Source organism: Antechinus flavipes, chromosome 4, assembly GCF_016432865.1.
Source record: "Antechinus flavipes isolate AdamAnt ecotype Samford, QLD, Australia chromosome 4, AdamAnt_v2, whole genome shotgun sequence".
NCBI classification, from domain to species: domain Eukaryota; kingdom Metazoa; phylum Chordata; class Mammalia; order Dasyuromorphia; family Dasyuridae; genus Antechinus; species Antechinus flavipes.
The window spans coordinates 249,208,273-249,235,771 of record NC_067401.1 but is presented as its reverse complement, the minus strand read 5'-3'; the positions used below and the strand labels follow the sequence as shown (position 1 = coordinate 249,235,771).

At 33.6% G+C, this 27,499-nt stretch overlaps 1 protein-coding gene across 4 annotated transcripts in view; it reads left to right on the top strand.

The window, feature by feature from the left end:
- The window catches only part of LCA5 (lebercilin LCA5), a 68,612-nt gene extending 44,155 nt beyond the window's left edge, over positions 1-24,457 (top strand). For 3 of the 4 annotated variants that reach the window (XM_051997311.1, XM_051997309.1, XM_051997310.1), the window contains exons 9-10: positions 2,321-3,140; positions 4,726-6,719. In XM_051997311.1, coding sequence (XP_051853271.1) covers positions 2,321-3,120 — 800 coding nt within the window. In that variant the 3' untranslated portion in view covers positions 3,121-3,140; positions 4,726-6,719. Of the gene's footprint in view, positions 1-2,320; positions 3,141-4,725; positions 6,720-24,155 lie in introns of those variants that run through there. The other variant, XR_007953573.1, reaches the window with a different exon arrangement.
- Positions 24,458-27,499: the final 3,042 nt, after the last annotated feature.

The window sequence follows — 27,499 nt, the reverse complement described above, 5'->3', positions numbered from 1 at the left end:
ATATTTATTGCCTTAGCATTATGTCTCAAACAAGCATTAATCCCTGTTTTCTGTACTATTAAATGATGTGCTAACAAATATTTAAAGCAGTGATTCCCAATTTTTTTGAGTACTGCTTTTTAAAATTTAGTTTTTTATAGATCTTTCCAGTATTTTTTTATATTATCTGCTAGTTAAGAAAACACATCAAAAAACTGCTAGATTCAGTAATTTTTAAAATAAATTAACATTTTAACAATAATTATAGCATATTATATATTTGAAAATAGTTATACATTTATGGAAAATATATTTTAACCTGTCCACAGAAAGTAAGTTTGTGTATTTATTATTCAAAGTCATGCTATATATAAATTCTTGGAACTAAAAAAAGAGCCAATTGAAAAATTTTGGTTTACACATGGATTCATGAACCCATTATAGTAGTTCTGTGATCACCAGTAGTCCTGGAGCCAGAGGTTAGAGACCACTGATGTAATTACATCAGTTACATACAGCATTAAATTTGCTGAGACAATAGATCTTTGTAGTCCTGCAATTTCTATTCCTATATCTTTCTTAAACTGATACAGTGTTGATTATTTAACTTGCTATTTTAATGAGTAAAATTTCAAATACTAGACATGAAAATCAAGAATAATTTTTAAATTTGCATTCTGATATCTTTTTTAAAAAATGACTTGGAATGGAGGGAAGAAAAAACTTTAATGTTCTGTTATTTTTTCTTTTTTGTAAAAAAGAGTTTATTTTTTTTTAAAAAAAATCCTTTTTTTGAGATAAAAAAAAAACTATGCAGTTAGATCCTGTTTATGCTAACACTTCTCTACCCATTTTTAAAATAAGGTATTGAAATAAAAATTCTGCTTCTAGAGCTTTTGACTAGTGCATACACATAGATATTGTCACATGGTAAACTAATAAGTGAAACAAATAGTGAATTGGTTAAGTAGTATTTTAGTGGAAAGGAATCCAGTCTTGAAACCAGGAAAAATAAATTCAAGTCCTATATATTCAAGTTCCAACTGATACTGGCTCTGTAACCCTGAACAAGTCAATTAATCTCTTAATGCTGTTAGGCAAGTATTGTCAAACTCAGAAGCAAGAGCCACTGATCTATATCTAAGGATCCTAATGTGATTCATATTGACTTAGTTTTAAAATATAATGTTATCTATATTGTATTGTATTTTTATTTGTTCGGTTAAATATTTTATTTTAAGCTGGTGTGGGCTGCATGGGAATGTCATAGGCATCTCATATGTTGGATCCTACTCTAGGCAAATCTAAGACTACAGGTTATAGAGAAGGTGCTAGTCTTCACCGGTAAAGATTTTTCAAGTGGAAGTTCCTTATTCCAATGAAATCACAAGTTCAATCCCTGTCCCTATCTTATCCAACTAGAATATGAGGAAAAGCATAATATTTCAAGAAAACAAAGTAAAAATTATTACTCACTTCTTGTCCTCATGCATGTCAGTAGAATGGTTTTCTGATGTCAGAAGTCTCTGTCATGTAAAATGTAAATGGGCTAAAATTGGGGAACACCTTAATGGAGTAACACATGAAAATTTATAGTACTTTTGAATTTGTTCCCATGTTTGGAAAAATCTCTTCACTGACACATCAACTGTTATTTTGTTTAATTTGCCTATGTAATACCAGAGAAACTGAGCAAGATAGAGATATGAGAATAACTTAATAATTTATTTAATGGAAAGATTTACTGGGACCAAATGGATCTATGGTTGGTCCCAGGACTGAATGAGACTATTGTCTGAAAAAATCCAGCAGTGACTGTCAGATAGAAGATTCTTTTATAGGGTAACAAGAACAATGACATAATGGGGGAGGTACCTGGATGGGGATGACCTAATGGGGGGAGGCTCCTGATATTCTAATGACATCTAAAATGGATAAATACCTTTATCCCATCAAACATTAAGAGGGAATAAGTATAGCCTAAGGTCTAAGATATAAGACCTTTATCCTATCAAACATTAAGAGGGAATGGTTATAACTTGAGTCAGAGTAACTAAATAGGACAATTGGGGAAACTGGGAACTGTGACCACACCTACAGCATTGATTTAGCCTCTTTATAAGGTTATAAAATTCTAGATGTTAAAATGACCTTTTTTAGTTTATTTATTAGAGAATATTTTTTCAAACCATAATACTGGTTTGAGAAATAATGGTAGATTTGGTGAAGCTGAAAGAAGTTAGTTACAGATTAAAATTAATGATATTTGAGCCTATCTGTTAATAGTTTAACTCTTTGAAACTTATTCTGTGTTTTTGTTTTGTCATTTGATTCCATATAGATTGGGCAAAAGAGTACCTTAAAAATCAAACAGAAAATATGCTTTTAACAAAGAAAGAAGAAAAACCTATAATGGAAACATCAATTTTCCAGATTGAAAATTTAAAGAATCAGAAGTCTGAAGATGAAGAAGAAGACAGACTTAAAAGAGAGATTTTACTTGCTAAATTGGATGAAATTGATAGAGAAATACAAACCTCCCTGAACTTAAGAGGGTCACACCCAAAATTACTCTCTCCAGAGAAAAGATCCCAAAGTTTCAGGTTCTCAGAAGCCACTGACAGATTATTATTCAGTGGGCATCAAGATGGAGATTACACAACCACATTTAATGATGATCAGAAAAAAAGAAATATTTGGAGCCCAACCACTGATTTCACATTTGGTAGTTATGTGCCTTCTTTTGGGAAAACGTCAGGGAGATCGAGTGTGTTTAATCAGAAAGGTGGCATTGTAGATTTGTCAAGAAGCACTAAAGATAGTGGAGATTTAAGTATAAAAGAGGAGAAAAAAACTAATCTCATGGAGCAACTATTTGGTGCCCGTGCCAACAGCGCCATTTCTACTAAAAATACTACCTCTGAATTTCTGACTAATAGTAAAGGAGACTTTGACCATCTAAATGTACTCCTCAATGAAAAAGGTAGCAGAGGCAAAGGACAAGATGAAGATGATGATTTTTTCTTCAGTGAAGAGCGAAATTTTAACCCCAGGCACCGGTTAAAACATACAAACAACCGACCAGCAGTAAAGGCAGTTGATTCTTTGGAAGAAGAAATTGAAGAAGTACTGCTGAGATGACTATACATATTTTTCAAATTGTAAATATTACTAAAACACCTAAATATAGTATTTATTATAAAGAATTTACCCAATTGAGATATTCAGAAATTCCTTATTTAGGAGTTATCTAAGTAGTTAAATAACAGTGGAAATAGTTAGCCAAAGCAAAAGTAATTTATACAAAATAGCTATGTGATGTCATTTTAATTTGCCAAGAGTAAAGTTTATTTTGAATGAAATAGGCTTAAATTTTTTCTTCTTGATTTTTCATTCCTCCCCCCCTCCTTAACTGATATATATAGTCTCTTAAATTAGCTCAAGTTTTATGGCTTTGGAGACTTCATCTATTCAGGTTCCACTTTGTTAGCCTTCTACCATCTTGACATCTGTCATCATCATAATACTTAATATAGTCAGTTTTCTTTTATGAAGGAAAGGAATAATTGGTGAAAGGAGTCCTTTCTACTGATCAAACTAAGTGATGTGGCTTCTGAACAACATTTGTCAGGATTCCCACCTTGAAGTAGACAGGCAAGGTTGCTTCAGTAAGTAGGGGCAATGTCAGGATGCCCTTCTCTTCAACTGTCTGTCAGGCAACCTCAGCATCTGAACTATTACCAACAGAGCAGCAGAGTGAATGCTTAATTTTGTGCAATCCACCTTATTTTTATTAACTTTCATTATGCCTATATGTTATCAGAAGTTAATGAATGACTTTCTGAAGAACATCTACTAATGTTCCTTCATAGAGCTAGTTGAAGAGAATTAAACAAAACTTTTTTTTTCCCCAAGAAGAATCTTTGTAAGCCCTTTAATCATCTTCACTATCAATTTTGATTAGGAAAAAGCTTTTTCAATAGGTCAGCCATCTTTGGTTTTCTTTATCAGCATTGTTTGCTGGACTACTAAAGTTCAGATCAAATGTATGAACTAGAAGTGGGAGAAAAAATTCAGGGAAAGAGTATGTAGGCCCCAGCTTTAAAGAGCCTTATAATGGTAGAGCTTCATCCTGATTAGGAAATCTAAGTTTTATTAGGGAAGGATACTTTTGTGCCCTCACCATGTATATGCCTCAAGATTATAGATTAGCAAATAATAGTGATAATATTACACACATTGAGGTCGAGTTTTGAACTTGCATTTTAAGAAAATGGTTTTATAGCATAAGATTCTGATCTTAATAATGTCCCAAATCCATGTAGTTGACTTTTTTTGGTTTTCAGTAAGACTTTAGAATAAAATATATTACCATATATTTTAAAAACTGTTTCAAAATCTTAGCGATGGAGAACTATTTGAAAATAACAGCCCTAGTCAGCTTTTTGTGAGGTATCGTTGTCTTTGATTTAAGAAATATTAATAATGTTGGAATTCCAGAAATTGGTGATGTTACCTATTGATGATTAGAACTTATTTCATAAGTTTCTGAAAGAGATTAGTACAAAGAAAGTTTATGACTTTTTTAAAACGACTGGATTCTTATTGTATCCATTTCTCCCCTTAACACAAGAGTTTTGCCTTTATTAGCTTTAATGCAGGAAATAGCCCTAATTACTTGACCTGAAGACTCTCTCCATTCATTTCCTCATGCAAATTTGATTGCTATGGCTTGTCTTAACACAGCTTCTGAAGACTTCTGCAACCATGATGATTGTAAATTCCTGGCACATTCAGAGATGAAGTCAGAAGATATTTCACTATGTAAACAACTCATTGCTGCCACAACCCCAGAGACTTGTATGTAGCACCATCCCTTAATTTTTCCTTATTCATGTACTCTTTAACCAGGTGTGAGATTTTATACTGAGTCTTTACATCAGAACTACTCCAGATCAGTTCTAAGGACTATCCCTCCAGCAAAATTACTATCATTACACAAAGAAAGACCTGCCAACACAAATATCTCCCCAGTAAGAGAGGTCTGCATTTAATTTTGGCAGGCACAGTAATGTTTCCATTTTAACTTAGTGTTTTATTAGTTTATATTAGTAAATTTTATTTGTATAATGTAATTTTTGATGCATTATTAGTTTAAATAAAATAGCCAAATAAAATATATTGAACATCTGAAATGTAAACAATAGATGAAGATTTAAATGCAGTTCATTTATAGCACACAGAAAAAGGAACATATGTATATTACTATATCTACAGGCATGTACATTTCTTGACTCATTCAATGAAAAAAATTGTCAGCTCAAAATTGTTTCAAAATTGTTTAATGTAGTTTTGAAATTTTAACATGCTATAGACATATGAATCAACACTCAAATAGACATTAAGGGAATACTGTCAGTATAATGTTGCCTTGAATCTCTGAGTTATAGTATGTGCTCTTTAAGGTAGTAGCTCTGCTTTGGCAAATTGATGTGGACAAGAAGTATCTTTTTCAGATAGTGTCCCTGTGAATGTTGTAATGGACCATCAGCTGTAGAAGGAATATCTTATATGTACAATGAGCGTACTCATGATTTTTTAGATTAAAAAAAAAAAAAAAACCAAGTCTGGATGAAGAATGAGGAAGAAATATTATAACAAGGAATGAAAGAATTGTATATGTATTGATAAATGATTTATTTTTCCATCAGTATTATTCATGAATTTGGCTATACAAGTTTGGTTTCCAATAACAGGAATACTAGGGGACCTCAAACTAATATTTAACTTGGAATCTGCACAATACCTCTTCATTTAGTTTGCAAGAGTTAACTAGTTAAGATTCTAATATATATTCTCCCTATCATCTTATGAAAAGTGATCCTTTAGATATTAAAAATGGGCAAAATAGCACTGACCTATATTAAATAGTCCTCATTTTCTTAATAAAGAGACATTGATGTCTAACAGATAAACATTTAATATATTACAAATCATTTTTAACATTTGTAAAATAATTACTGTAATACAGTTCTGGTATATAATGAATCTAACATTATGTAATGTTAATTTTGTGCATATCTGCTAATTTTTCTGCCCAAATGTACTAATTATACTATTGTTTAGTTTTGAAGGTTTTTTTTTTTTTTTTTTTTTTTTTTTAGAATTTGAGTAAAGATTTTATACTTAGATCATTATTGTGTAAAAGTAGTTTATTTTTAACATTTTCTTATCTAATGTTTTCTTACTCTAAAGAGTTTGCAAAGATAGCAGAATTATTTAAATTAACCCTAAAATTCAATTTTTGGTCTTAAAAAAGGAAAATATTAAGAATCAGATAGCAAATTTTAAAGAACCAACCTCTTATGAACAGATATATTAAGATTGGGCAAGTCAGTTCCTTCCCCAAGAATCAAGTGTTTTTCTTATGCTCTGAATTTCTATTACTAAAGTTAAAAGAATGTTATGGTCCCTTATTTAATAGTATAGAATTACACAGAAAATATACTGTTGAACCAGAAGCCATAGAGTTAATTTTTCTTATACTTGAGAGAATTTTGTAATTTAAATAGAAGGATTTGCCTAGAGACAGGTTAGACCATATGCTAGTCTTATCAGATAATTGCACTTTTAATTAATCCTTTCACCCTAAAGAGCTATCTTAATAGCACATATTGCTTTTAATAGTAAAGAATGAATGATTAAAGTGATTTATAAAATAAAAACAAACATTTAATGTCTTTTTACCTGTATCCCTGACTTTTCTGATTATCTCCCCCTTTCCTATTCTTCATCTACATTTTTTCAAGGTTGTAGTACCTGATTTGGTAGCACTATCTATTCCAAAGAGATGAGGAAACCTCAGGTTACAATAGGAGGGGTGAATTCTTTAGAATCTGAAGAGTAGGGGAGGGGGTGGAGAGAGGAGGGGAAGTGGGGAGGGAGGGAGGAAGGGAGATAGGGAGGAAGGGAGGTAGGGAGGAAGGGAGGGGAAAAATCAGAACAGAAGCAAGTGCAAGGGATAATATAAAAAAATTACCCTGGCATGGGTTCTGTCAGTATAAAGTTATTATAAAATAAAATATATATAGTTTAAAAAATAATTTCAAAAAAAAAGAATCTGAAGAGTAAAGTGTATGGAGCAAGAACCTACATGTCCATCCAACCACAGCTGTACCCTTTGAAAGTTATGGGAAATTTGTGAGCCCCCATTTTGTAGTCATAAGACTCCCTATTTTACTCAACTACTATTTTCAAGGAGTTTAATTATCTGATTTTTTAAGTCCAGTAGCAGATTGGAAAGAGATTAGTAGAAGGAAATGGGAGAGGCAGGAAAACTACAGGATTGACAGATACCAAAACATACCTACACAATACAACAATGATTGTTCATAATCGTATTTATCAAGAAACGGTTAAATTTCAGCATGCTTGATATCCTTTTGTTGAAGTAATCCAATGGAAAGAGGACTGGTCATAGAATTCTGAGACCTGAGTTCAAGCCTCAGATAAATGCTGACTGACTGTAACCCAGGGCAAGTTATTTTTTTCAGTTTTATCATTTAATGGAAGTTCCATTTTCTGGAAAATTCACTTAGGTAGAATATATTAATCAACAGGAATTTATTAAGCATCTACTCCAAGGTATGTGAAAGGCTGAATGTTACAGTAAATGTCTCTGACTCTGGATGACCTGGATTCATGTTATACTTCTCACATGTTATGAAACCTTAAGCAAGTCACTCAAACTCTCTGTGCTCCTGGCACTTCCCGATGGCTATAAATTGCATAGCACTTACTACTAAAGGAAGTTTCCTTATTATGGTTTTCCTATGCCAATGAAATCACTGCTGGTTGTACCAAAGAAAACTTTATATTTTGTTATTGTTTGGAGGTCAGGGAGAGGTATTCACCATCTGTTTGGCCACCCCGCCAGATTGCTGTCTCTAGACCAGAAGAGAGAAATGCCCAGAAAGGAACTTCTTTCCTACCCCAAAGTTTTCTACTTCATTCTTGGGGAATGACAAATAAACAGTGCCTTTACTACTACAAAAGATAATCCATAGGTTTCTGAGCCCTACACTATTTGTCCCTTTCTATTACTGCTCCCTGCTCCCTCAGTCTATCCATTCTCCCTCTTTCCCTTCCATTGTGCTTCCTGAAACTTGTTCTGTTCTTAATAAATTGCCCTTCATATTGGACTGGTTCCTTTAAAGTACCTTCTAGTTCTCTGCATTGAAAGAAAACTGACCTCCCTCGAAGACACGAAGCTTAGCCGCCCTCTGCTCCTTGGTGCGTTTTGTCCTTCTCCCTGGCCTCTTTTAGACAAAGGGAGAAATAGGCCTACATTCTGCCCTTTGCTGCGTCTTTCTGATCCGCTTCCTAATGGGAGTGACCTCTCCTTTGGCACATACAGGTAACATCTGGTCCAGATCTGGTGGCTGCCCTTTACTACTTAGTAAAAGTTCTTTCTCCTTCCCTCCTGGCTCATAGTCTTAATTCTGCCCCAAACCCTGTCCTTATACTCTAGGGTATTCCATATTCAGGATGATGTCACCTCATACACATATGCTTTCCAGTTAATAGGCATTCTCACTTCTTATACTCTGCACTTTTCATTCATCTCATACTAGAAATGGCCGTACTTCTGATGTCATCGTTACTCACAAGTGCTCTAGCTCTACTACCCATAATTCACATTTTTTTTGACCACCCTATACTTGGTCCCACCTTTAGTCCTTCAACATTTCTACCCCTTAGTTAACCAATTCAACTTTTTATGTTGACCTCTGAACTTGAATCCTTTACCTTTTCTATGGTATTACCACCTATTTCTTTCTAAAAGTCCCAACCCCAAATTGCCCCTTCCATCAGCTTTCTCTTCTCTAAGCAGTAGCTAGAGGAAATCATATAAATGTTCTGAATGGGTAAACTACAAATTTGGTAGCAAAGAACTGTATCATGAGGGGGAAATAACTGAAGGTCATCTTTCATTAATGTAATCTTCTCCCCATCTCTCTATATGCATTCTAGCCTAGACCTGGGTCTGGGCAAGAGAAGGCAGTGCCCCACTTATGAAAGCCCAATATCATTGGAGTGGAATCCAAGGTATCGATAGGGAAGATGACAATGGATGAAAATAATGGCCACATTGTATGGCCAGGAAACGGTCATTTATCCATCTGCATCTCTTCCCTTTCATAGTTAAAATTTTAGAAAATGTAGTCTATTCTTCTTGCTTCTAATTTCTTGCCTCATTTCTCAACCTTTTGCATTTTGACTTCTGAACTCATCATTCACAAAATCTGCTCTCCCCAAAGATATCAATGATGTCTTTTTTTTTCCTCCCAATGAAGTGTTACTTGCTAAATCTGATGGACTCTTCAGCATTAGACCTTAATGAGCCTTTTCTAGATAATTCTTCCTTTCTTAAGTATTAATGAGGAAGTTTTTGTGACTCTCTTCTCACCTGTCTGGACTCTCCTTAGTCTCTTTAATGATGTATCATCCATGTTTCTTCCCCTCCCCCCATTCCATGCATGGCCAGGGTTTTGTTCTGGACCTTTATTTATTTATTTTTTAATAAATACTGTACATTCTGTAATCTTACTACCTATCCAGACAACACCCAGTTTCTCCCCTAAACTCCAGTGTAGGATTACCAAATGTTTTTTTATTTGTTCATTTGGATGCTCAGTTAGCACTTTTAACTCAATATATGTAAACATTATCTTTCCCTATTTCTTCTTAATGAGGACACCAGCAATCTTCTATTTTCTTAGCCTCTCAACTTCCAAGTTATTCTTGACTTCTCATGCTCTCCTATTTAGATACTACATCTCATGTATTCTGCTTCTAGAAGATCTCTTCCTTATATTTCCATCTTTCCATTTGAACTTCTCATTTGTTGAAGTCCTTGTCACTTGATACTTGTACAGTTGGAACAGCCTCCTAATTGGTCTCTCTGCAATCAGTCATTCCTATCTCCAATGTTTCCATGCAGCTCCTATAAAGCACAGATCTGACCGAGTGACTTCCTGCTCACAAGTAGCGACTCCATCTTGCTTACAGAGTAAGATTCAAATTCCCTTTTAGCTTTTAAAGGCCCTCAAAATATGAGTTCAACCTATCTTTCCAGGCTTATTATACATTATTCTTCATGAGCTCGAAAAGTCAGCAATACTGGCCTATTTGCTGTTCCTAATTTTAAAACATCAGTCAATTATTAAGTTTTTACTGATCTGCTATGTATCCTATCCTTCAGACTTCCATTCTAATAAAGAATATGGGATATATGTATATGTGTATCATTACATGAAAAATAAATATTGACTAGATGAAGAATTCCATCTTTCATCTCTGTGCTTTGGAGAGGCCGTGTCTCATCCCTAGGATGTCTTCCAGCCTCGCCTCCACTTTATGGAATATTTAGGTTTCTTTAAGGCTTAGTTCAAGTTCCACTTTCTATGGAAAGTTTGTCCTGCTTCCATTAATTGCTAATATCCTTCCCTTCTAGAAATTACTTAGGGTTTTAAAATATTTTTCCCTATTCAGTTTTATTTTTTTATCTTTAAAAATATTTATTAACATTTCTAAAAATTTAGAGTTTGAAATTCTCTGCCTCCCTCCCCTCCAACCATTCAAGCAATATGGTACCCATTATCATATGAAGTCATGCAAAGTGCATTTCCATATTAATCATGTGTCCCCCCAAAAAAGCAAGAAAAATAAAGTGAAAATATGCTTAAGTCTGCACTGAGGGCATCAGTTCTCTGAAGATGGATAGCATTTTTCATCATGTGTTATTTGTAATTGTCAAGAATCATTGTAATAATCAGTTAATCTAAGTCTCAGTTTTTTATTTTTTACAATATTCCATTTACTGTGCACTATGTTCTCCTAGTTTGGTTGACTTCATACCAGTTCATGTAAGTCTTCCAGGGTTTTCAGAAACATCTCCTTTGTCATTTTTAACAACATAGTGATATTCTTTCATAGTCATATGCCAAAAGTTGTTCAGCCCTCCCTCAATTGATGGGCATCTCCTCAGTGAGCAGTTTTTTGCTACCACAAAAAGAGCTGCTCTAAATATTTTTGTACATATGAGTCCTGTACTTTTTCTTTGATATCTTTGAGATATATAGACCTACTAGAGAGTACACAGTTTTATAGCCCTTTGTGTATATTTCCAAATCATACTCCAGAATGGTTAAATCAATTTACAATTTCACCAGCAGTGCAATAGTGTCCCAATTTTTCCATATTCCCTTCAGCATTTGTCTTTTGCTTTTCTGTCATATTAGCCAATCTGATAGGTATAATTATTAGTGATATGGAGCATTTTTTCATATGATTATTGATTGATTTCTTTTTCTGAAAACCTATTAATATCCATTGACCATTTGTCAAACAAGGAGTGGCTCTTATTTTTATAATTTTGGCTCAATTCCCTAAATATTTGTGAAATGAGACCTTTATCCGATAAATTTGCTACAATTTCCCCCCCAGCCTTCTACTTTCTTTATAATTTTACCTGTATTGAATTACTTTGTTCAAAAACTTTAATAAAAATTAACCATTTTATCCTCGTAGTCCTCTCTCTTTATTGTGTGTTCATAAATTTTGTCATAGCTGACAGGTAATTTTTTCCATGTCTCCCTAATTTCCTTATGATATTACCCTCTATGTCTAAACCACATACCTTTTTTAATTTTATCTTATTATATGGTATGAGCTATTGGTATAGGCCTATTTTCTTCCAGATTGCTTTTCAATTTTCCCACTAGGTTTTGTGAAAGTGACTTCTTGTTAACCAAAGTTTGGATCTTTTGATTTGTCAAATAATCAGATTACTATGGTCATTTACTTTTATTTAATGCATACCTAATCTGTTCCACTGATACAGCACTCTATTCCTTATCCAGAACCCTATTGTTTCAATGATTACCACTTTATAGTATTTGGAATCTAGAACTGCTAGGCCAACCACTTTCATTTGTTTTTCCCATTGGTTTCCTTGATCTTTCTGACTTTCTATTCTATTCTGTTTTATTATTTTCTTTTGATTAGTATTATGTTGTATGAGTAAGTTAATTTAGCCAGAATTGTCATAATTATGTTGACTAACCATATCCATGAATAATTAATATTTCTCCGGTTGGTTAGCTCTATATTTGTGCAGAAAATATTTGTAACTGTGTTCATATAGTTCTAAGTACATCTAAGCAGTAAACTTCCAAATTATTTTAAATGGAATTTCTCTTTCTGTCTTTTCCTGGTAGGTTTTATTTGTAATATGCAGAAATGCTGGTTAATTACTTGGATTTATTTTTATATCTTGCAACTTTGCTAAAGTTGTTAATTGCTTCAACTTTTTGATTCATTCTCTGAGATTATCTAAATTGGCCATCATATTATTTGCAAAGGCTGATAGTTTTGTTTCCTCATTTCCTTTTTTTTTCCAATTTCTTTTTCTCATCTTATTTTTAAAGTTAGCATTTCTAATACAATATTGAATAATACTGTTACTGGGAAGGCTTTAAGTTTATTCCTATTACAGATAGTGCTTGCTTTTGGTTTTAGATAGATACTCCTAATCAATTTAAGAATTGTTCCATTTATTCCTGTACTTTACCATTTTTTAAAAAAATAGGAATAGATGTTGAAATTTATCAAAATAGTTTTCTGTATATGTTGTTTTAATTTAATCATATGGTTTTAGTGTGTTGTTTTTATTTTTGTTATTGATATGATCAATTATGCTTTTAGTTTTCCTAATATTGAACCAGTCTTGCATTTCTAGTATAAATCCTATCTCATCATAGTATATGATCTTTGTGATATATTGCTGTAATCTTTTTGATAATATTTTATTTAAATTTTTGGCATCAACATTGATAGTTTTATTTCTCTGTTTTTACTCTCCTTGGTTTACTTATCACAATTATATTTGTATCATAAAAGGTATTTGAGAGAGTTTTTTTACTTTTTTTTCCTCAGATAGTTGATATAGTATTGAAATTAGTTGTTCCTTAAATGTTTGATAGAATTTGCTGGTCCTGGGGATTTTTTCTTAGGGAGTTCATTGATGGCTTGTTGAATTTCTTTTTCTCTTTTAGGATTATATGAATATCCTAATTCCTCTTCTGTTAATCTGGGCAATTTATATTTTTCTAAATAGTCATTCATTTCATTTAGATTGCCAATTTTATTGGCATATAATTGGACAAAATAGCTCCTAATAATAGCTTTATTGTTTTTTTTTTCCCTTTGGTGGTACAGTCATTCTTTTTCATTTTGATGGTAATTTGGTTTTCTTCTTTCTTTTTTTAAATTAAGTCAATCAGTTATTTATCTTTTTATTTTTCATAAACAAATCCCTACTTTTACTTATAAGTTCATTTTTTAAAACTTTCATTATCATTAATTTTTTCTTTGAATTTTAGAATTTCTATTTTGATATTTTGGGGATTGGATTTTTATTTTGTCTTATTTTTTATTTGTTTCTTTTACCTTCACGGTTTATTGAATTGTTCTTTCTTTTATTTATGTAAATATTCCCCTAATTTTACTTTGACTGAATTCCACAGATTTTGCTGTTTTCTCATTGTTATCACTAAGGAAACAATGTACTAATGATTACTTCTTTCATTCACTCATTCTTTAAGATTATATTATTTAATTTTCAATTTTTAATCCATTCTTCCATAGACTTATATTTAGTGTAATTTTATTGTATTATGATCTTTAAAAGTACCTTAAAATTTCTGCTTTTCTGCACTTGGTTGTGAGGTTTTTATGCCCTAATACGCAGTCGATTTTTGTGAAGATATCATATATATTTGAAGAAAAGGTATACTCTTTCTACTCCCATTCAGTTTTCTCTAGGATTTATTATGTTTAAATTTTCTAAAATAGTATTTTTATTTTTTTTCTTTTGCTGAGGCAATTGGGATTAAGTGACTTGCTCAGGAACACACAGCTAAGAAGTGTTAAGTGTCTGGGACTAGATTTGAACTTAGGTCCTCCTGACTTCAGGGCTGGTATTCTATCCACTGCACCACCTTGCTGCCTCTGTATTCATTTTTAATCTTTCTTATTCATTTAATAATTAGGTTTATCTAGTTCTGAGCAGTAAATTGAGGTTCCGCATTAGTATAGTTTTACTATTTCCTCCAGTAATTTATTTAACTTTTCATTGAAGAATTTGGAAGCTATGATGTTTTGACAGGTAAGTAACTCAGTAGATAAGAGTGCTGAGCCTGGAGTTTTCCTGACTCATACTGATTAATTCATACATATTTGTGATCACATGTAATTCTGTAAAGTAACCCATTAGTCTTTTGATTGTCTTTGGGATTAGAAATCTATATTCAAATTTGGCCTTAGATACTTCTTAACTCTGTGACCCTGGACATGTCACTTAATTCTCTTTTCCTCAGTTTCTTATCTGTAAATGAGCTAAAGAAGAAAAAGGCAAATCACTTTAGTATCTTTGCCAAGAAAACCCAAATATGATCATGAAGAGTTGGAAATGACCAGCTGAAAAACAGCAACATTTGTTTTTAGTATTGACATTATTTCATTTTCTTAATTTCATTATTTTAGCAAGATATAGTTTCCTTGATTCTCTTAATTAGGTCTAGTTTTATTTTTGCTTTGTATAAGATCATGATGGCTACTTCCTTTTTTACTTCAGATAAAACAATATATTTTGTTCCAGCCCTTTATAGTAACTCTTTTTGTTTTTCTATTTCAAGTGTTTTTCTTATAAGTAACATATGATTAGATTGTGGTTTCTAATCCATTCTGCTATCTGCTTCCATTTTATAGATGTATTCATCCTATTTTCATAGACAATTATGATTGTTAACTATTTCCCTCCACTATATTTTCTTCTGTTTTTTTTTCTCTTAACTTTTTTTTCACTCTGTCCTTCCTTAGGTCTCCCTTTCTCTTGCAAGCACTTTTCTCCATTCTAGAATTGCTACCTAGAACAGGGTAATGGGGAATGGAATTGCCAAATGGCACCTAGCCCTGTAGTCCCTCTAAGTTCCCTTAACCACTTTGGATGGTGGAAGCTCCAGTTGAAAGCAGCAGTTGCAAATAGCATCACTATTTCCAGGGTTCGCAACACATGTCACCCATTCCTAGTCAGCTCCTATCCCGGAGCCACAAACCTATGCTTCTGACCAAAATTGTCCTGGATTGAAAAAATGTCTCACCCTGATCTTTTGTAGATTATGCCACTTCAGAATTTAATTTGAAAGTGTTGTTTTAAAATTGTTTAGTGAAGAGTTTCACTAGAATGTTCCTTTTACTAGATTCCTGTTCTTCCAGAAATTTGTATTTCCTTTATGTATATTTTGTATACATTTTGTATATATAAGTATAGAACTTAATCTTTGAGGTGGACATTGTTTCCTTTTTTGGTTCTTATTCATTACCTGAAATATGGCACAGAGCAGTGACTTAAATATTTGTTGAATGAATATTGGATGCCAGATAAAGTGTCACCAATGAGCCACAGTGGTCTAGCAGAAAGTCCATTGAGGACTTCTAGCTGACCATGTAACTTTGAGCAAGTCATTTAGCTTCTGTGGGTCCCAGTTTTGGTAGCATTAAAATGAGGAAGTTTGATTTAGATTAGATCTAAGATTCTTTCCAGCTTTACAAGTCTATGATCTGTGGAAACAAATTCAGTGATGTCATAAGTTTGTGGCAGAAGGGAAAAGGAGATGTTAAGATCTTGATTAAAATGCATATTTTTTTAGGTTTTTAACTTGATACACTTTACTGTTAAATTTAGAAACTAAAGTCTTAACGGATGTAACTATTTTTGTAGTCTCTACACTGATGACTATATGCATATAAAGATCATGTACAAAAGAATACCTTTTCCCTAAAAGTGTGTTTGCCTTAATTATGAGAGCTTTTGAAATAATTTATTATAAATCATCTTAAGAGAAAGGGAAACTGATTTTTTAAATGTTTGTTTTTCATCTTATAAAGGTTGACTGTGATTGGATAAAATTTCAAAGTGAACTAAACTAGTACACCCCACATGATATCCACATGACTGCTGATTTGCATCTGCTCACTGCCAATGGGAATTTGTAGTGGAAGAGGGCACAAAAGAAATTTAGTAACAACATCAAGGGAGGAGGAACATATGTCTAAATTTGTTAAGGCATGCCTAGAGCCATAATTCACTTTGTTTTAACTTCAAATCTACATTGTTCTGGCAGATGTACATATTAGTTGTTTACTTTTAGTTGGGATACATACCAACATGTTGTGTCTAGAAAAAGATCTCATGTCTGTGCATAATGTAAAGAATCATTCATTTGTTCTTTCAGCAAGTAGTTATGGCGCACCTATCATTTACAAAGAATTAAGCTGTATGCTGAGGGAGGCAAGAATAATACTGTTCTCTGACTTTAATCTATCATGACAACCTACTTTTAATTATGAGATGTATGAAGATAAATATAATACAAATTGGAATATAATAATTATATATCACTTAAGAATTTATTGTGTTCCAAGCACTGTGCTAGATGCTGGAGACTGACAAAAAGAAACAGTTGCAACTCACAGGAAGCTTAAATTCTAATAAGGGAGTCAACATAAACATTTACAGGTATATATACATGTGTTAAGAACACATACAAAACATATAAAGTAACCTGTTGAAAGAGAGGTTGCTGGAGCAGTCCAGGAAAAAGTCTCATTCAGAACGTGGTGCTTGATCTTTGTCTTGAAGGAAGCTAGGGATTCCAGGAAGATAAGAGTTTATATAACTATCTTTTCCACCCCCTGCTCCTCCCCCCAGTGATAAAATAATACTTAATGTATGAATTCCCATTGTGCAAACAAAACAAGTAAAACATAAGACAGAATTACACTGACTGTATTAGGAGCATAGAGAGAAAATAGAATATAGAATAAGGCCCTCATAATACATAAGATTCTAGAGCTGGCTCATCTAGACCAATCCCCTTATTTAGATGAGGAAAATGAGGCCCAAGGAAATCAAAGGACTTGTCCAAGATAACAAGTGTCAGTGCTAGAATTGCAAACTCAAGTTCTCTGATTCCAAAGTTAGTGTTTCTACCCAGAATACCAGAATTTTGAAAGTGTGTGCTGGGAACCAAAAAGCAACTCAAAAGGAAAGTGTATCCTTAAATTTAATCTGCATTATTAACATTTTCTTCATCACTTTCTTAAGATAAGACAATTAACAGAATAGAGCAAGTCCTGATTTATGTCATTTGTTGATTTCTGAGGTATAACTGCTAACACTGAAAATTTAACCATTGGCTCTCTAACTGGAGCGGGTGTCCACACATCCTTAAGTTTAAACAGAAGGAAACCTGTCTCTTAAAAACCATGATGGATTGTTTTCAGTTTCAATCCATACTCATAGGCATTTTTCCAACAAAAAGATGTAGTACTTAATTGTCAAAAAAGAATTAATTTTTAAACCTGAGAAGTGTTCTCACAGTTCCTCATTTGCCACCTTTTGTAAAAGGTTTATTATGCGTAAGGTAGGTTGCAATTTCCTAAAACATCCCATAGCTTTGTTTTATGGGGGTTTCCTAACAAACCGACAATCTAATTGCTTGGCAATGCATTAGGATTCAAGAGGGAGCTTCTTAAAATCTCCCTGGGCCAGCAGGAATTAAAAAAAAAAAAAAATCCAGTTAACATAACTAAAGGAAGCTCCTCATTAACTGACCTGAATCTCAAATATCAGCATTCCTGCCCCATAGAGCTGAACTATTTGAGCTAACTATGTTGCTATCCTAGACACATATAAACTCTTTTGTTTCCCCTAAATGTAGAAAAAACAATCTACCTGAAGTAGTAAAGAATTAACCAGACTAGTGAGCCAACCACTCTTATTGAGAAGCTGTTTGTGTAGCTGGAGGAAATCACTAAACTCTACTGAATAGTAGAGTTCATGTTATATAATCTCATCCAGGCTCTCACTGTAGCAGGCAAACATTGTATTCCTCTCTAATTGACTCACAATCCCACCTTCCACAGCAGCTGTTTAAAACTTCATCTCCCATCAAGTCTCTTACAGTATTCTATCCCTCAACTCTTAGCCACAGACCTTTCCGTTTTTTCCCCTTTCCCTACCTTCCTTTTATGTGTTGTCTTCTTCCATAAGAAATAAATTCCTTGAGAGCAAGAATATCTTTTTGCTTGCATTCTATTCCAAAATTTAGCATAGTGCCTGCAGTAAGTACTTAATAAATGCTAGTTGCCTACAAAGTTAAATGAGCAGAACCAGAATATATATGTAATTTATATAATAATATATACTATATATTATATAAATACCATATAATAATGTTTATAATAAGAGCAATAAATCATGATCAACTGTGAATGGTAAGTCTTTCCAGAAACAATCCTGACATATCCATCTACCAAAGCTTCCTGTGTGAGAGCTTCTGGGTATTACAATTGATTATTCTCTTTCTATGGCTTGTAATTCCTAAGATTATAACATGAAAATTCTTTCTATTCAACTTGTTACATGAGATGGCCCAGGAACATTCTTGATACCTACTAGAGAGAATAAGGGGACTGTGCTGATACATCATCAGTAGCTTCTTGACTTTGATATCTGAGTAGGGCCACAACTTTGCCATCCTAAATAATAATGTCTTTTCCTGAAAGACACCTTGAACAGCTATGATAATCAGCTATATTGACTTACTTACTCTAACATTATACTACACCTCCTGTCTCACAGTGAACTGATCCCTCCTCACAAAAAGCTTAGGGAAGACAAAAAAAAAAAAAAAAAAAAAAAAAAAGGACATATATAAATATATATGGAGCAAATAAAAGAAGATACAAGTACAAAGAAATTAAATAAAAGATAGTTTGAGAGAAAAAGTACTTCGCAACCCAGGTTTCTATAACAGAAAATTAATACAGGTAAATCTACATTTATTATCTACATAAAACATTCTGTTTTATGTTCTGTTCTGAGTGCAGGTAGGCTGTAGAAAATTTTCATTGATTAGTGTCATAAGGGATATTAAATGTATGATCAGAAAAAGACATGGGCAGATTATGTAGTAAGAAGATGATGATAATAGATGGACAGCCCAAATTGCCATTTCCTTTTCCATTTATTTTATGCATTAGGAACTGTGGCCAAATTAGGGTTGAGGAACTTAGTCACGCAGCTAATAAGGTTCTAAGGCCAAATTTTAACTTGAGAAGATGTCTTCCTAACTCCAGACCTGATATTCTATCCACCGTATCACCTAGCTGCACCCTAAACTAGTCTAGTCAAATCAGAGTCTTAGTAGCAGAGTGTGGCCAATAAGTAATTAAGGGATGGAGGGGGAGAATGACAAGTATGTTTGAGAGGTCTTGGGATCTGTATCCATCAAAAACATTCCATACTGGTGAAATCATGGTTCCCTGAAGTATTGGATTGAATTATTTATTATGCAAATAGGTATGACTTGCACGACTGATATAGGAAAAGTCAATTTCAGTTTCATATAAGGAAAGAACTTGAAAAATAATATGCAAACCCATCGCTAGAGATCTTCAAGCAGTGGGATGATGGCTGTTGTCAGCTATTATGTGAGTCATTCTTGTTGAAATATGGGTTAGACCAGACGGCCTAAGCCAAGATGAACTTCCAAAACTGAGATTTTAGGCGACTGATTGTGCTTTCAACAAGTTAGTGTCATTCCATTATATAGTCTCTTTGTCTTTACTATTCCCTCTGCATTCCACTTTGTTCTGTTACTGTTAACATATGTCAAGATTACTTAAAATATTGCACTTTAAAATAACAACCTTAAGACCTTATCTGGTCAGGGGATAAAGGGATTATGTGGGGTGGGGAAGGGGTTCCCATAAAAATGCCTTTCCTTCCTTCATCTCTTCAGCTCCTCTTCTGGACAAAGGTTGCTCAGAACCATCAGGATCCTTGATTCTTCCTATCACTTGTATAAAATGGGAATCATCCATTCTATTCCTTCCAGGGAGATAGATAACCACTAGACATTACAAACTGCCCTGCCTCTATGCCCTCCAGACTTCTTTATTGATATCTGACTTATAATGTGAACTAAATCCCCTCTGGGCCTTAGATGTAGATGTAGACGAATGCTTAGGGCTTCTAGGCCATTTTATTCAACCTGAAGCAAAAGTTTCTTTTTTTTTGTGTTGCCTGCTCAAATTAGTGTGGGCTCTTTGAGAGCTGGAACTAACTCTGTCTTTCTCTGTCTCTCAGACTCTCTGTCTCTGTCTCTCTCTCTCCTCTCAGTATTATAAAGGCTTACCACAGTATATTTGGCACATAGTAAGTGCTTCAATATGCAATTTTCATTCATTCAGAAATTATATTAGTAAAGTTCTTTACAGTTAACAAAGCCCTTTTCCATATGTTATCTGTTTTTATCTTCATAATTAGCCTGTTGATGAGGCAAAGGATGGATTATGGTAACTCCATTTTCCCCCAGAGGAAAATCTTTGTCTCAGAAAGGTTAAGAGTTAGACTTTTCCAGACTCAGATAGTTTGTGAATAGCAGAATTTGGGATTTAATCTAGATCTTCATTCTCAGAATAATGGTAAAGTTAACTACCTCTAGAAGCTCTGGGTGCCTTCACAAAGGCAACAAGGCAGATTCCCACCATATGTAAATCACTATTACTGTCTTTCAAACTTCCAGAAGTGCATTAAAAACATTATACTTGAAAAACTTCAATACGATGCAGCTAAATTATGTTTAAGAGTCTAGCAAATGTTACAATAATCGGTTCCTTTACATTTAAAATTAGGAGAAAATTTCAAATTCAAGAATTTTTAAAACTGAAGAAATGCCTCATTTAATTTTTAAGAGTCCAAATTTCTCTGCTAAGAAAAATCAAATGATATGGAAACTGTTAATAAAAATTCAACATAAAAAATGAGAAGTCCACCAAATGCCACATTTTCTTACTTAATCCTTCCATTCAATAAATGAATTCTAAGAATTAAAGGTACAAAAGGGAAAAATTCAGGGAACTTGATTTCCTGATGATTTTTCAAGTGAGCCTAGATTTTTTTTGCTGCTGTGCTTCAGTTCATTGCAGAGCTCTGTGTATTTTTCTCTAAGTTTTCTTGCTTTTATTGTCAGTTTACAAAAATTTAAATTAAATTAAATTCCTTAAGGACAGGATTTTTGTGATAGGCAAGGTGATATAGTGCCTAAAGATTTGGAACCAGGGAAATTTGAGTTCAAATTTCAACTCATGAGATCTTGGGCAAGCCATTGCTCTCTGAACCTTATTTTTCTCAGTTGTAAAATGAAGGCATTGGACTGGATAAGGTCACATTCAACTCTGAGTTTTGTGTGTATATATAATATGTGATATCCCGTACATGATGCTTATAATAAAACAATTGTTTTTAATATTATTGTTTTTATATGTGTATATGTAATAAATATATGTATATATAAATCATGTATATGTGATATATATAATCTATTTTGTTACATATGCATCTCATTAGATTCGCATAATGAACCTGTGAGCCAGAATTAACAAATGTTATTATCTCCATTTTATAGATGAGGATATTTAGATAAAGATAAGGGAAGTTATATGTTCTAGTCTAAAACATAGTTAACAGGTGGAAGACCTAGGACTCAAAACTATTCCTTTTAAGTCCTACATTATATCTGGAAAATACAAACAATGTTGCCCATTGTACAAGATATTCCAAAAGCTTTAATATGGTTTTCACCTTCCAATATTAAGCTTTAATAGCTTACAATTACATAAAACTTTTGGGACATTTTACCTTTGGGGTTGACAATACAACCCATAGACATTTTTACAAACTATATGGGATGGAAAAAAAATGGGAACAGGCTAGATTTTGATGTTCTTGAAAGTAATGGCACAATCCATTCAGTGGTCAATTAAAGAAAATCTGAAATTTTCTGTGGGCTAATGAAAATTTGGCATGTGGTCTGAGAAGCATAATATATAGTATTATAATATATTAGTATAATATACATATATAATAGTATTATAATATATATATTAGGCTGTGAAAAGCTCAAATGAAATATCCAAGTGCATGAGTGCCCCAACCCCAAACTCCCACACAAACCTTTGAAATAAGCATTTCATATAGTTCATTCATTCATACAATAAACATTTATAAACATCCTGCTGTATACTAAATGCTATGGGAAATACAAAGCTCTAATAAAACAGTCTCTGCTACCATGGTACTCATAGACTAGCAGAGGGAAGAGACATAAGCACAGAAAACTAGCAAACTCTTTGAAGATAGCATCTGAATAATTTTCATCTTTGGCATTCCCAACACTTGGCACAGTGCCTGGCACATATTAAGTACTTAATAGAAACTTGTTGAATTGGAAGTACTTATGTCCATTCAATGCACAGAATCATAGTCGCACTTATAATCATATACAATATTCCTATCAATAAAAGCTCCAGTTTACATTATATTTAAGGTCTGCAAAACTTTACAAACATACACGATCTTGTTTAATTCTCACAATTATCCTGTAAGATCTATGTTGTAATTAATAAAAATGAGTTCAACAAATGAGAAAACTGAGTCTTTGAAAGGTTACCCAGTCCAGTGAAAACCGTAGGCAGGATTTCAGTCTACATCTTCTAGACTCTCTGGTCCAGAGGTCCATCTGCAGCTTTGCCCAGCCTCTCACTGATATTACAGATTTCAGAAAAAGGTATAAGAAAAGTGCAATTATTATATAATTATTTAAAAGTAGATTATATGAAGTCCAGAGGGGAATGTTATTACCAGCAGGGGAGATAAGGGAAGGACTCAGGGAGGAGGAGATATTTGAATTGAGCTTTCAAAGATGGAAAGGGGAGGCGGGGGGCGGAAGATGAAGAAATGGTGAAGCACTGAGAATGTACTATGACCTGGCAAAGAGAGAAGCCTGCTTCTGATGCCCACGTTGAACTCTTCTCCTTTGCCATTCTTTCCCACCTTTTTCATTTACCAGGCAAACAAGCAAGTTCAAAGAGAAGGCAACTGTCATTTGGGTTGTAAACTCCTTCTTCTCCCTGCTTACAAGCTGGTCCCTTTGTGAGCTCAAGCTGAATTTCTGTGTCTGTTTCCAAGTCTCTTTTTGATTAACTGCAAAGTTTGATGGCGGCACAATGAAATCAGTGTACATTGTCAGCCCGGCCCTTTCCTGGCTGCTGAGAGGTTGCTAGGATACTCCTTTAAAGACACAATTCTCTTGATTAGCTGCAAAACCTCGATTGCCTAAGTAACATTTTTATTAATTTGGAAAAATATGGTCCAGGTTTGCATATAAATTTAGAGCAAGAAGCAGCTTAAACGCAATGCATCTTTAACTACATTTAAAAGCATTGCAGAAATGTGTTGAGGTACATTCACAAAGAATGTGAGCTGAATATCAATTTAGCAGACGAGAATTAGGCTTTGTTTATATTTTACAGAGACCATTCCTTTGTGTCTTTTAACCTACATGTATAAGAAGCAGAAAAAAATCTGATTTTTAAATTTCTACCACAATTGAAAACTCTGGTTTCTGTCACGTGATATTTATTTGCTAATTTAATTAGTATCCCCTAAACCATGATAGGACTTACCCTTTGAGCTGTCAGTCTGAATACTGATTGCTGTTTTCTGGTTGTGGAAAGTATTTAATAGACAATATTTTCTGGCATGTCTTGGGCAGCTTGGAGGTCTTATTTCTTCAGATCTTATAAGAAAAGCTCATACCTGTTGTTTGGCTATTGCATACGGCAAAAGATAGCTTTGTCCTAAGGAAGAGAACAGGAGGAATTATCTAATTATAGTGTTAGACTTGTTTTACCTCTTACCTTAAGGATTTTTAACAGACTTGAAAGCAATCAGCTCCCCCCAAAATATGGCTCAACTTCAGGAGGGTGATATCAATGGGATAGCATGCACTGGCAACACAGGTGGCTAAAGACTTGAGGGTAGCTTTTAAATGAAGATAAGCTCATCTGAGTATCTTAAAGCCAAAGTACAAAAAAAGACTGGCCAGTGACCACAGCAGGGAAGGATACTGAGAAACTGATGAATTGTGTTTTTGTTTACAAATCTATTGATAAGGATTTTTTGTTTTTGTTGTTTATTTAAGAAAAGCTTTCCTCCACTGACATCCTACTCTGGTTCCTGGAGGTGAACTCATGTGAGCTCTGGAAAGGTCTACAAAGCTGGACGGGGCCTGAGAACAAGGCCAGCCATGTGTGCCATCTGAGGATAAACCTGGATCAGCTAAAAAGAAGTTTATCACTAGATTGTTCACTGCGTGACCAACTTTTCAAGCCTTACAACTTTCAAAGTTCATCTATTAAGTTACAATCCATGTCTTAGTGAAGAGAGTATCCACTTCAACAACTCAGTCACTTGGGGTATTAAAGTACTGAATTTTAAACAGTCGTTTGTCTTTTGAGAACATTAAATTATTTTCTAGACCTGACTTCTCAATATCAAATTCAATAGAGCAAAATGGAACCCCCTTTTTGAAACCCAAATATAATTTACTAATTGATTTTATTGCTAAACAAAAAATTACTGACATTGTCAGTAGATTGTTTTATTATATAGTCAGAAAAACAAGTGTGAATTTGAGCTCCTTGAGATCTAGTTTTTGTCTTCCCAGCACTTAGCACAGTGCCTTGCATACAAGAAATATTTAATGAACGGTTCTTAAATGAATGAATGAAAGACTTGTTATTACCATAATTTCTTCTCCTGCCCTGAAAGGTGTATTATGTTCAATCACCAAGTTATTCTTTTAAAAAATTCTAAAATGTCAATATGTTCTAAAGATGGCTATGCAGTGTCTCTTTCTTATTTTTGACCATCAGGTCAGAGCAACTGGGAACTATTGTATTCCACCCTATCAAGTTACATTAATATAGCTGAAATATCTTAGGATATTATGAGATTCAAATAATTATATAGTAAAATGGATGTATAAAAATTTTAATTTTCATAGGTGATCTTATAAATGTTGATCCTATTAAATGTTACATATGATTTTGCTGTACTGAACCCAACCAAACAGATACCTCTAAGAGATCAGGAGTTTCTAAGAACAAAAACTCTGTCTCTCCATCTTCCTCTCTGCCTCTCCTCAATTCTTGGTCTATATCCTTTTCTCTCCCTTAGTCTGTCTCTCTACTCTTATTCCCTCTGTTTCCCTCTACCTTTTACTTTTTGTTCTCTCCCTTCCCCTTCCTCTTACATATACACAGATATACAAACTGACACACTATGAATGTAATATTGGTAATAAAGAAGTAATTAAATATTTCAAAACTTTGTTCCTGATAATCTAATTATGACAATAATAACTTCACTGCAGCAATTTATATCCAGGATTAACAGCCATCTGTAGTTATTGACTTTTTGTGTCTTGAAGGCAGATATTAATCTCCAAGACTTGCCCAGCGCCTGATCGATAACAACAATACCTGTGAGTGCCAAATATTTCTTGTAATGTTATCAAGCAATTTGTTGATACCTCTAGAAGTATCACACACACTGTGGATAGATGGAAAAACAGAAGAATAAATGGAGCTTTCATTGAACAAATAAAAGTCCCTGAATATATTTTATCAAATATTGCTTTCGGTTTTTCATCTACTGTCTGTCTCTTTATAAGACAGCTGCTCAGGCAGCTTTCTCAGTATAGAGGGTTGGGTTTGCCCCCCCACCCCAGGGTGCATTTTGCCCTGACTTTCCATTTCACATACTCCCATTCTCTTCACATCCAGTTGGACATTCTCTTCCTATCAGCGCCAACAGCCTTCTACAAGCTGGCCACTCAGGTGGGCCTCCCTGGGTTCCCCATCACTGTCACTCTCTTGCCAAGATCTCAGTCTCCCGGCCCTCTGGGCTCCCTGCTCTCCTATATAAAACAAATTTTCCATAAGCAGCTGGTGGCAGAGGTTCTAGTGGTTTTCTGGGCCCTCATCTGACTTTGAGATCTACACAAGTAGCCACTTATATCATCTATGCTTAGAAACACCTCTGTTTCTTTTTATAATTCATGACCCAAACAATAAGATTTTACATATATATATATGTATATATATACACACACATAGATATAAATATAGATATGTATACATACAAATATATATGCATACACATATGTATTATATATATATACACACATATTTTTTTTTCATTTTTTTTTTCTACTGTATGTGGAATTTTGGCAGCAGAAATGCTGTAATAAACCCTGGCAAACATACCTCTTGCAGCTTTCCTTTAGAGGGCACTATTGGCTTCTCTGAAGCACTGGAAACCTCTGCTCTTCTTTTTTTTTTTGGTCAAGTTGACCATTTCAGAAAGCACAGAATGAATTAGAAACTAACTTTGACCTTCAATTATTTAAGCTCTTCTGGAAAGTTGTAGGAGTAAAGAACATGTCTGATTCATTTGTTCTTGGGTGTCTTATTAAGTTGGAAACTCCTTTTGTGAGTTAGTCCAAGATTTACATTGAACCTAATTCAATTGTTATTTTCTGTGTTTAAATGGAATACTTAACTCACTTTTGGAGTCTATTTAGTGGCTTTTTCTCCAACAGACAAAATTAGTGAGATCCTGTAGGAAGAACCATCTTTTTGATGTTTTCATCCAAATATTTACAGTAAGTCTGAAATGTTCTCTCCAGGGAGAGTTCTTTCCAAATTTAATACTAAATTTCAATGTTGCTATCAATACAGAAAATTTAAATAAGCATAACTTTTGGGGGTGTCTGAGGGAAATCATTTTCCCTTGTAAATATTCCACTCTCTGAAATCAACAGGTACAGATTTGGGCATATAAAGAGGGAAAATTGGATCTTCACTGCTGAAGTCTTCTCTCAAAATAATAAGGATCCGAAACCAATGTGAACCCTCAAAAATTTTTTTTGTTCCATTAAATCAACAAACATTTTTTAAGTCAAAAATTCTGTTAGGCAAGAAAGAAACAAGGACAGAAGTGAAAATACATTCTATTCCTTTTTATATCATAATAAGCATCAATGAACATTTTTATTATAATTCATATGTATATTTTTCTATGCTAGATACTAATCTGGACAGCTTCAGTAGGATAATGAACCTATAACTTTTTCCTAGGGTTCACAAATATTATCTTATTTAATCCTTACATGAACTCTAGAGGTAGTTATTACAATGCACATATTACAGTTGAGGAAATTGAGGCAGACAGAGGTGAAATGACTTGCTCAGAGTCACAAGACTAATAAACATCTGAGGCCAAATTTGAAATCACGTTTTCCTGATTCCAGGACCATTACCAACCTAGTAAATAGTAATTAGAAAGAAAATGCTAAGCTAGGATCAGGACAGTTAAGGCAATGTACTGAGGCAGCTTTAAGGGCTATAAGCATGGAAGCAAGTTAGACTTGGGAAGATTATTAACCAGCAGTCAAGGTAGACATGGGTTACATGCTTAATA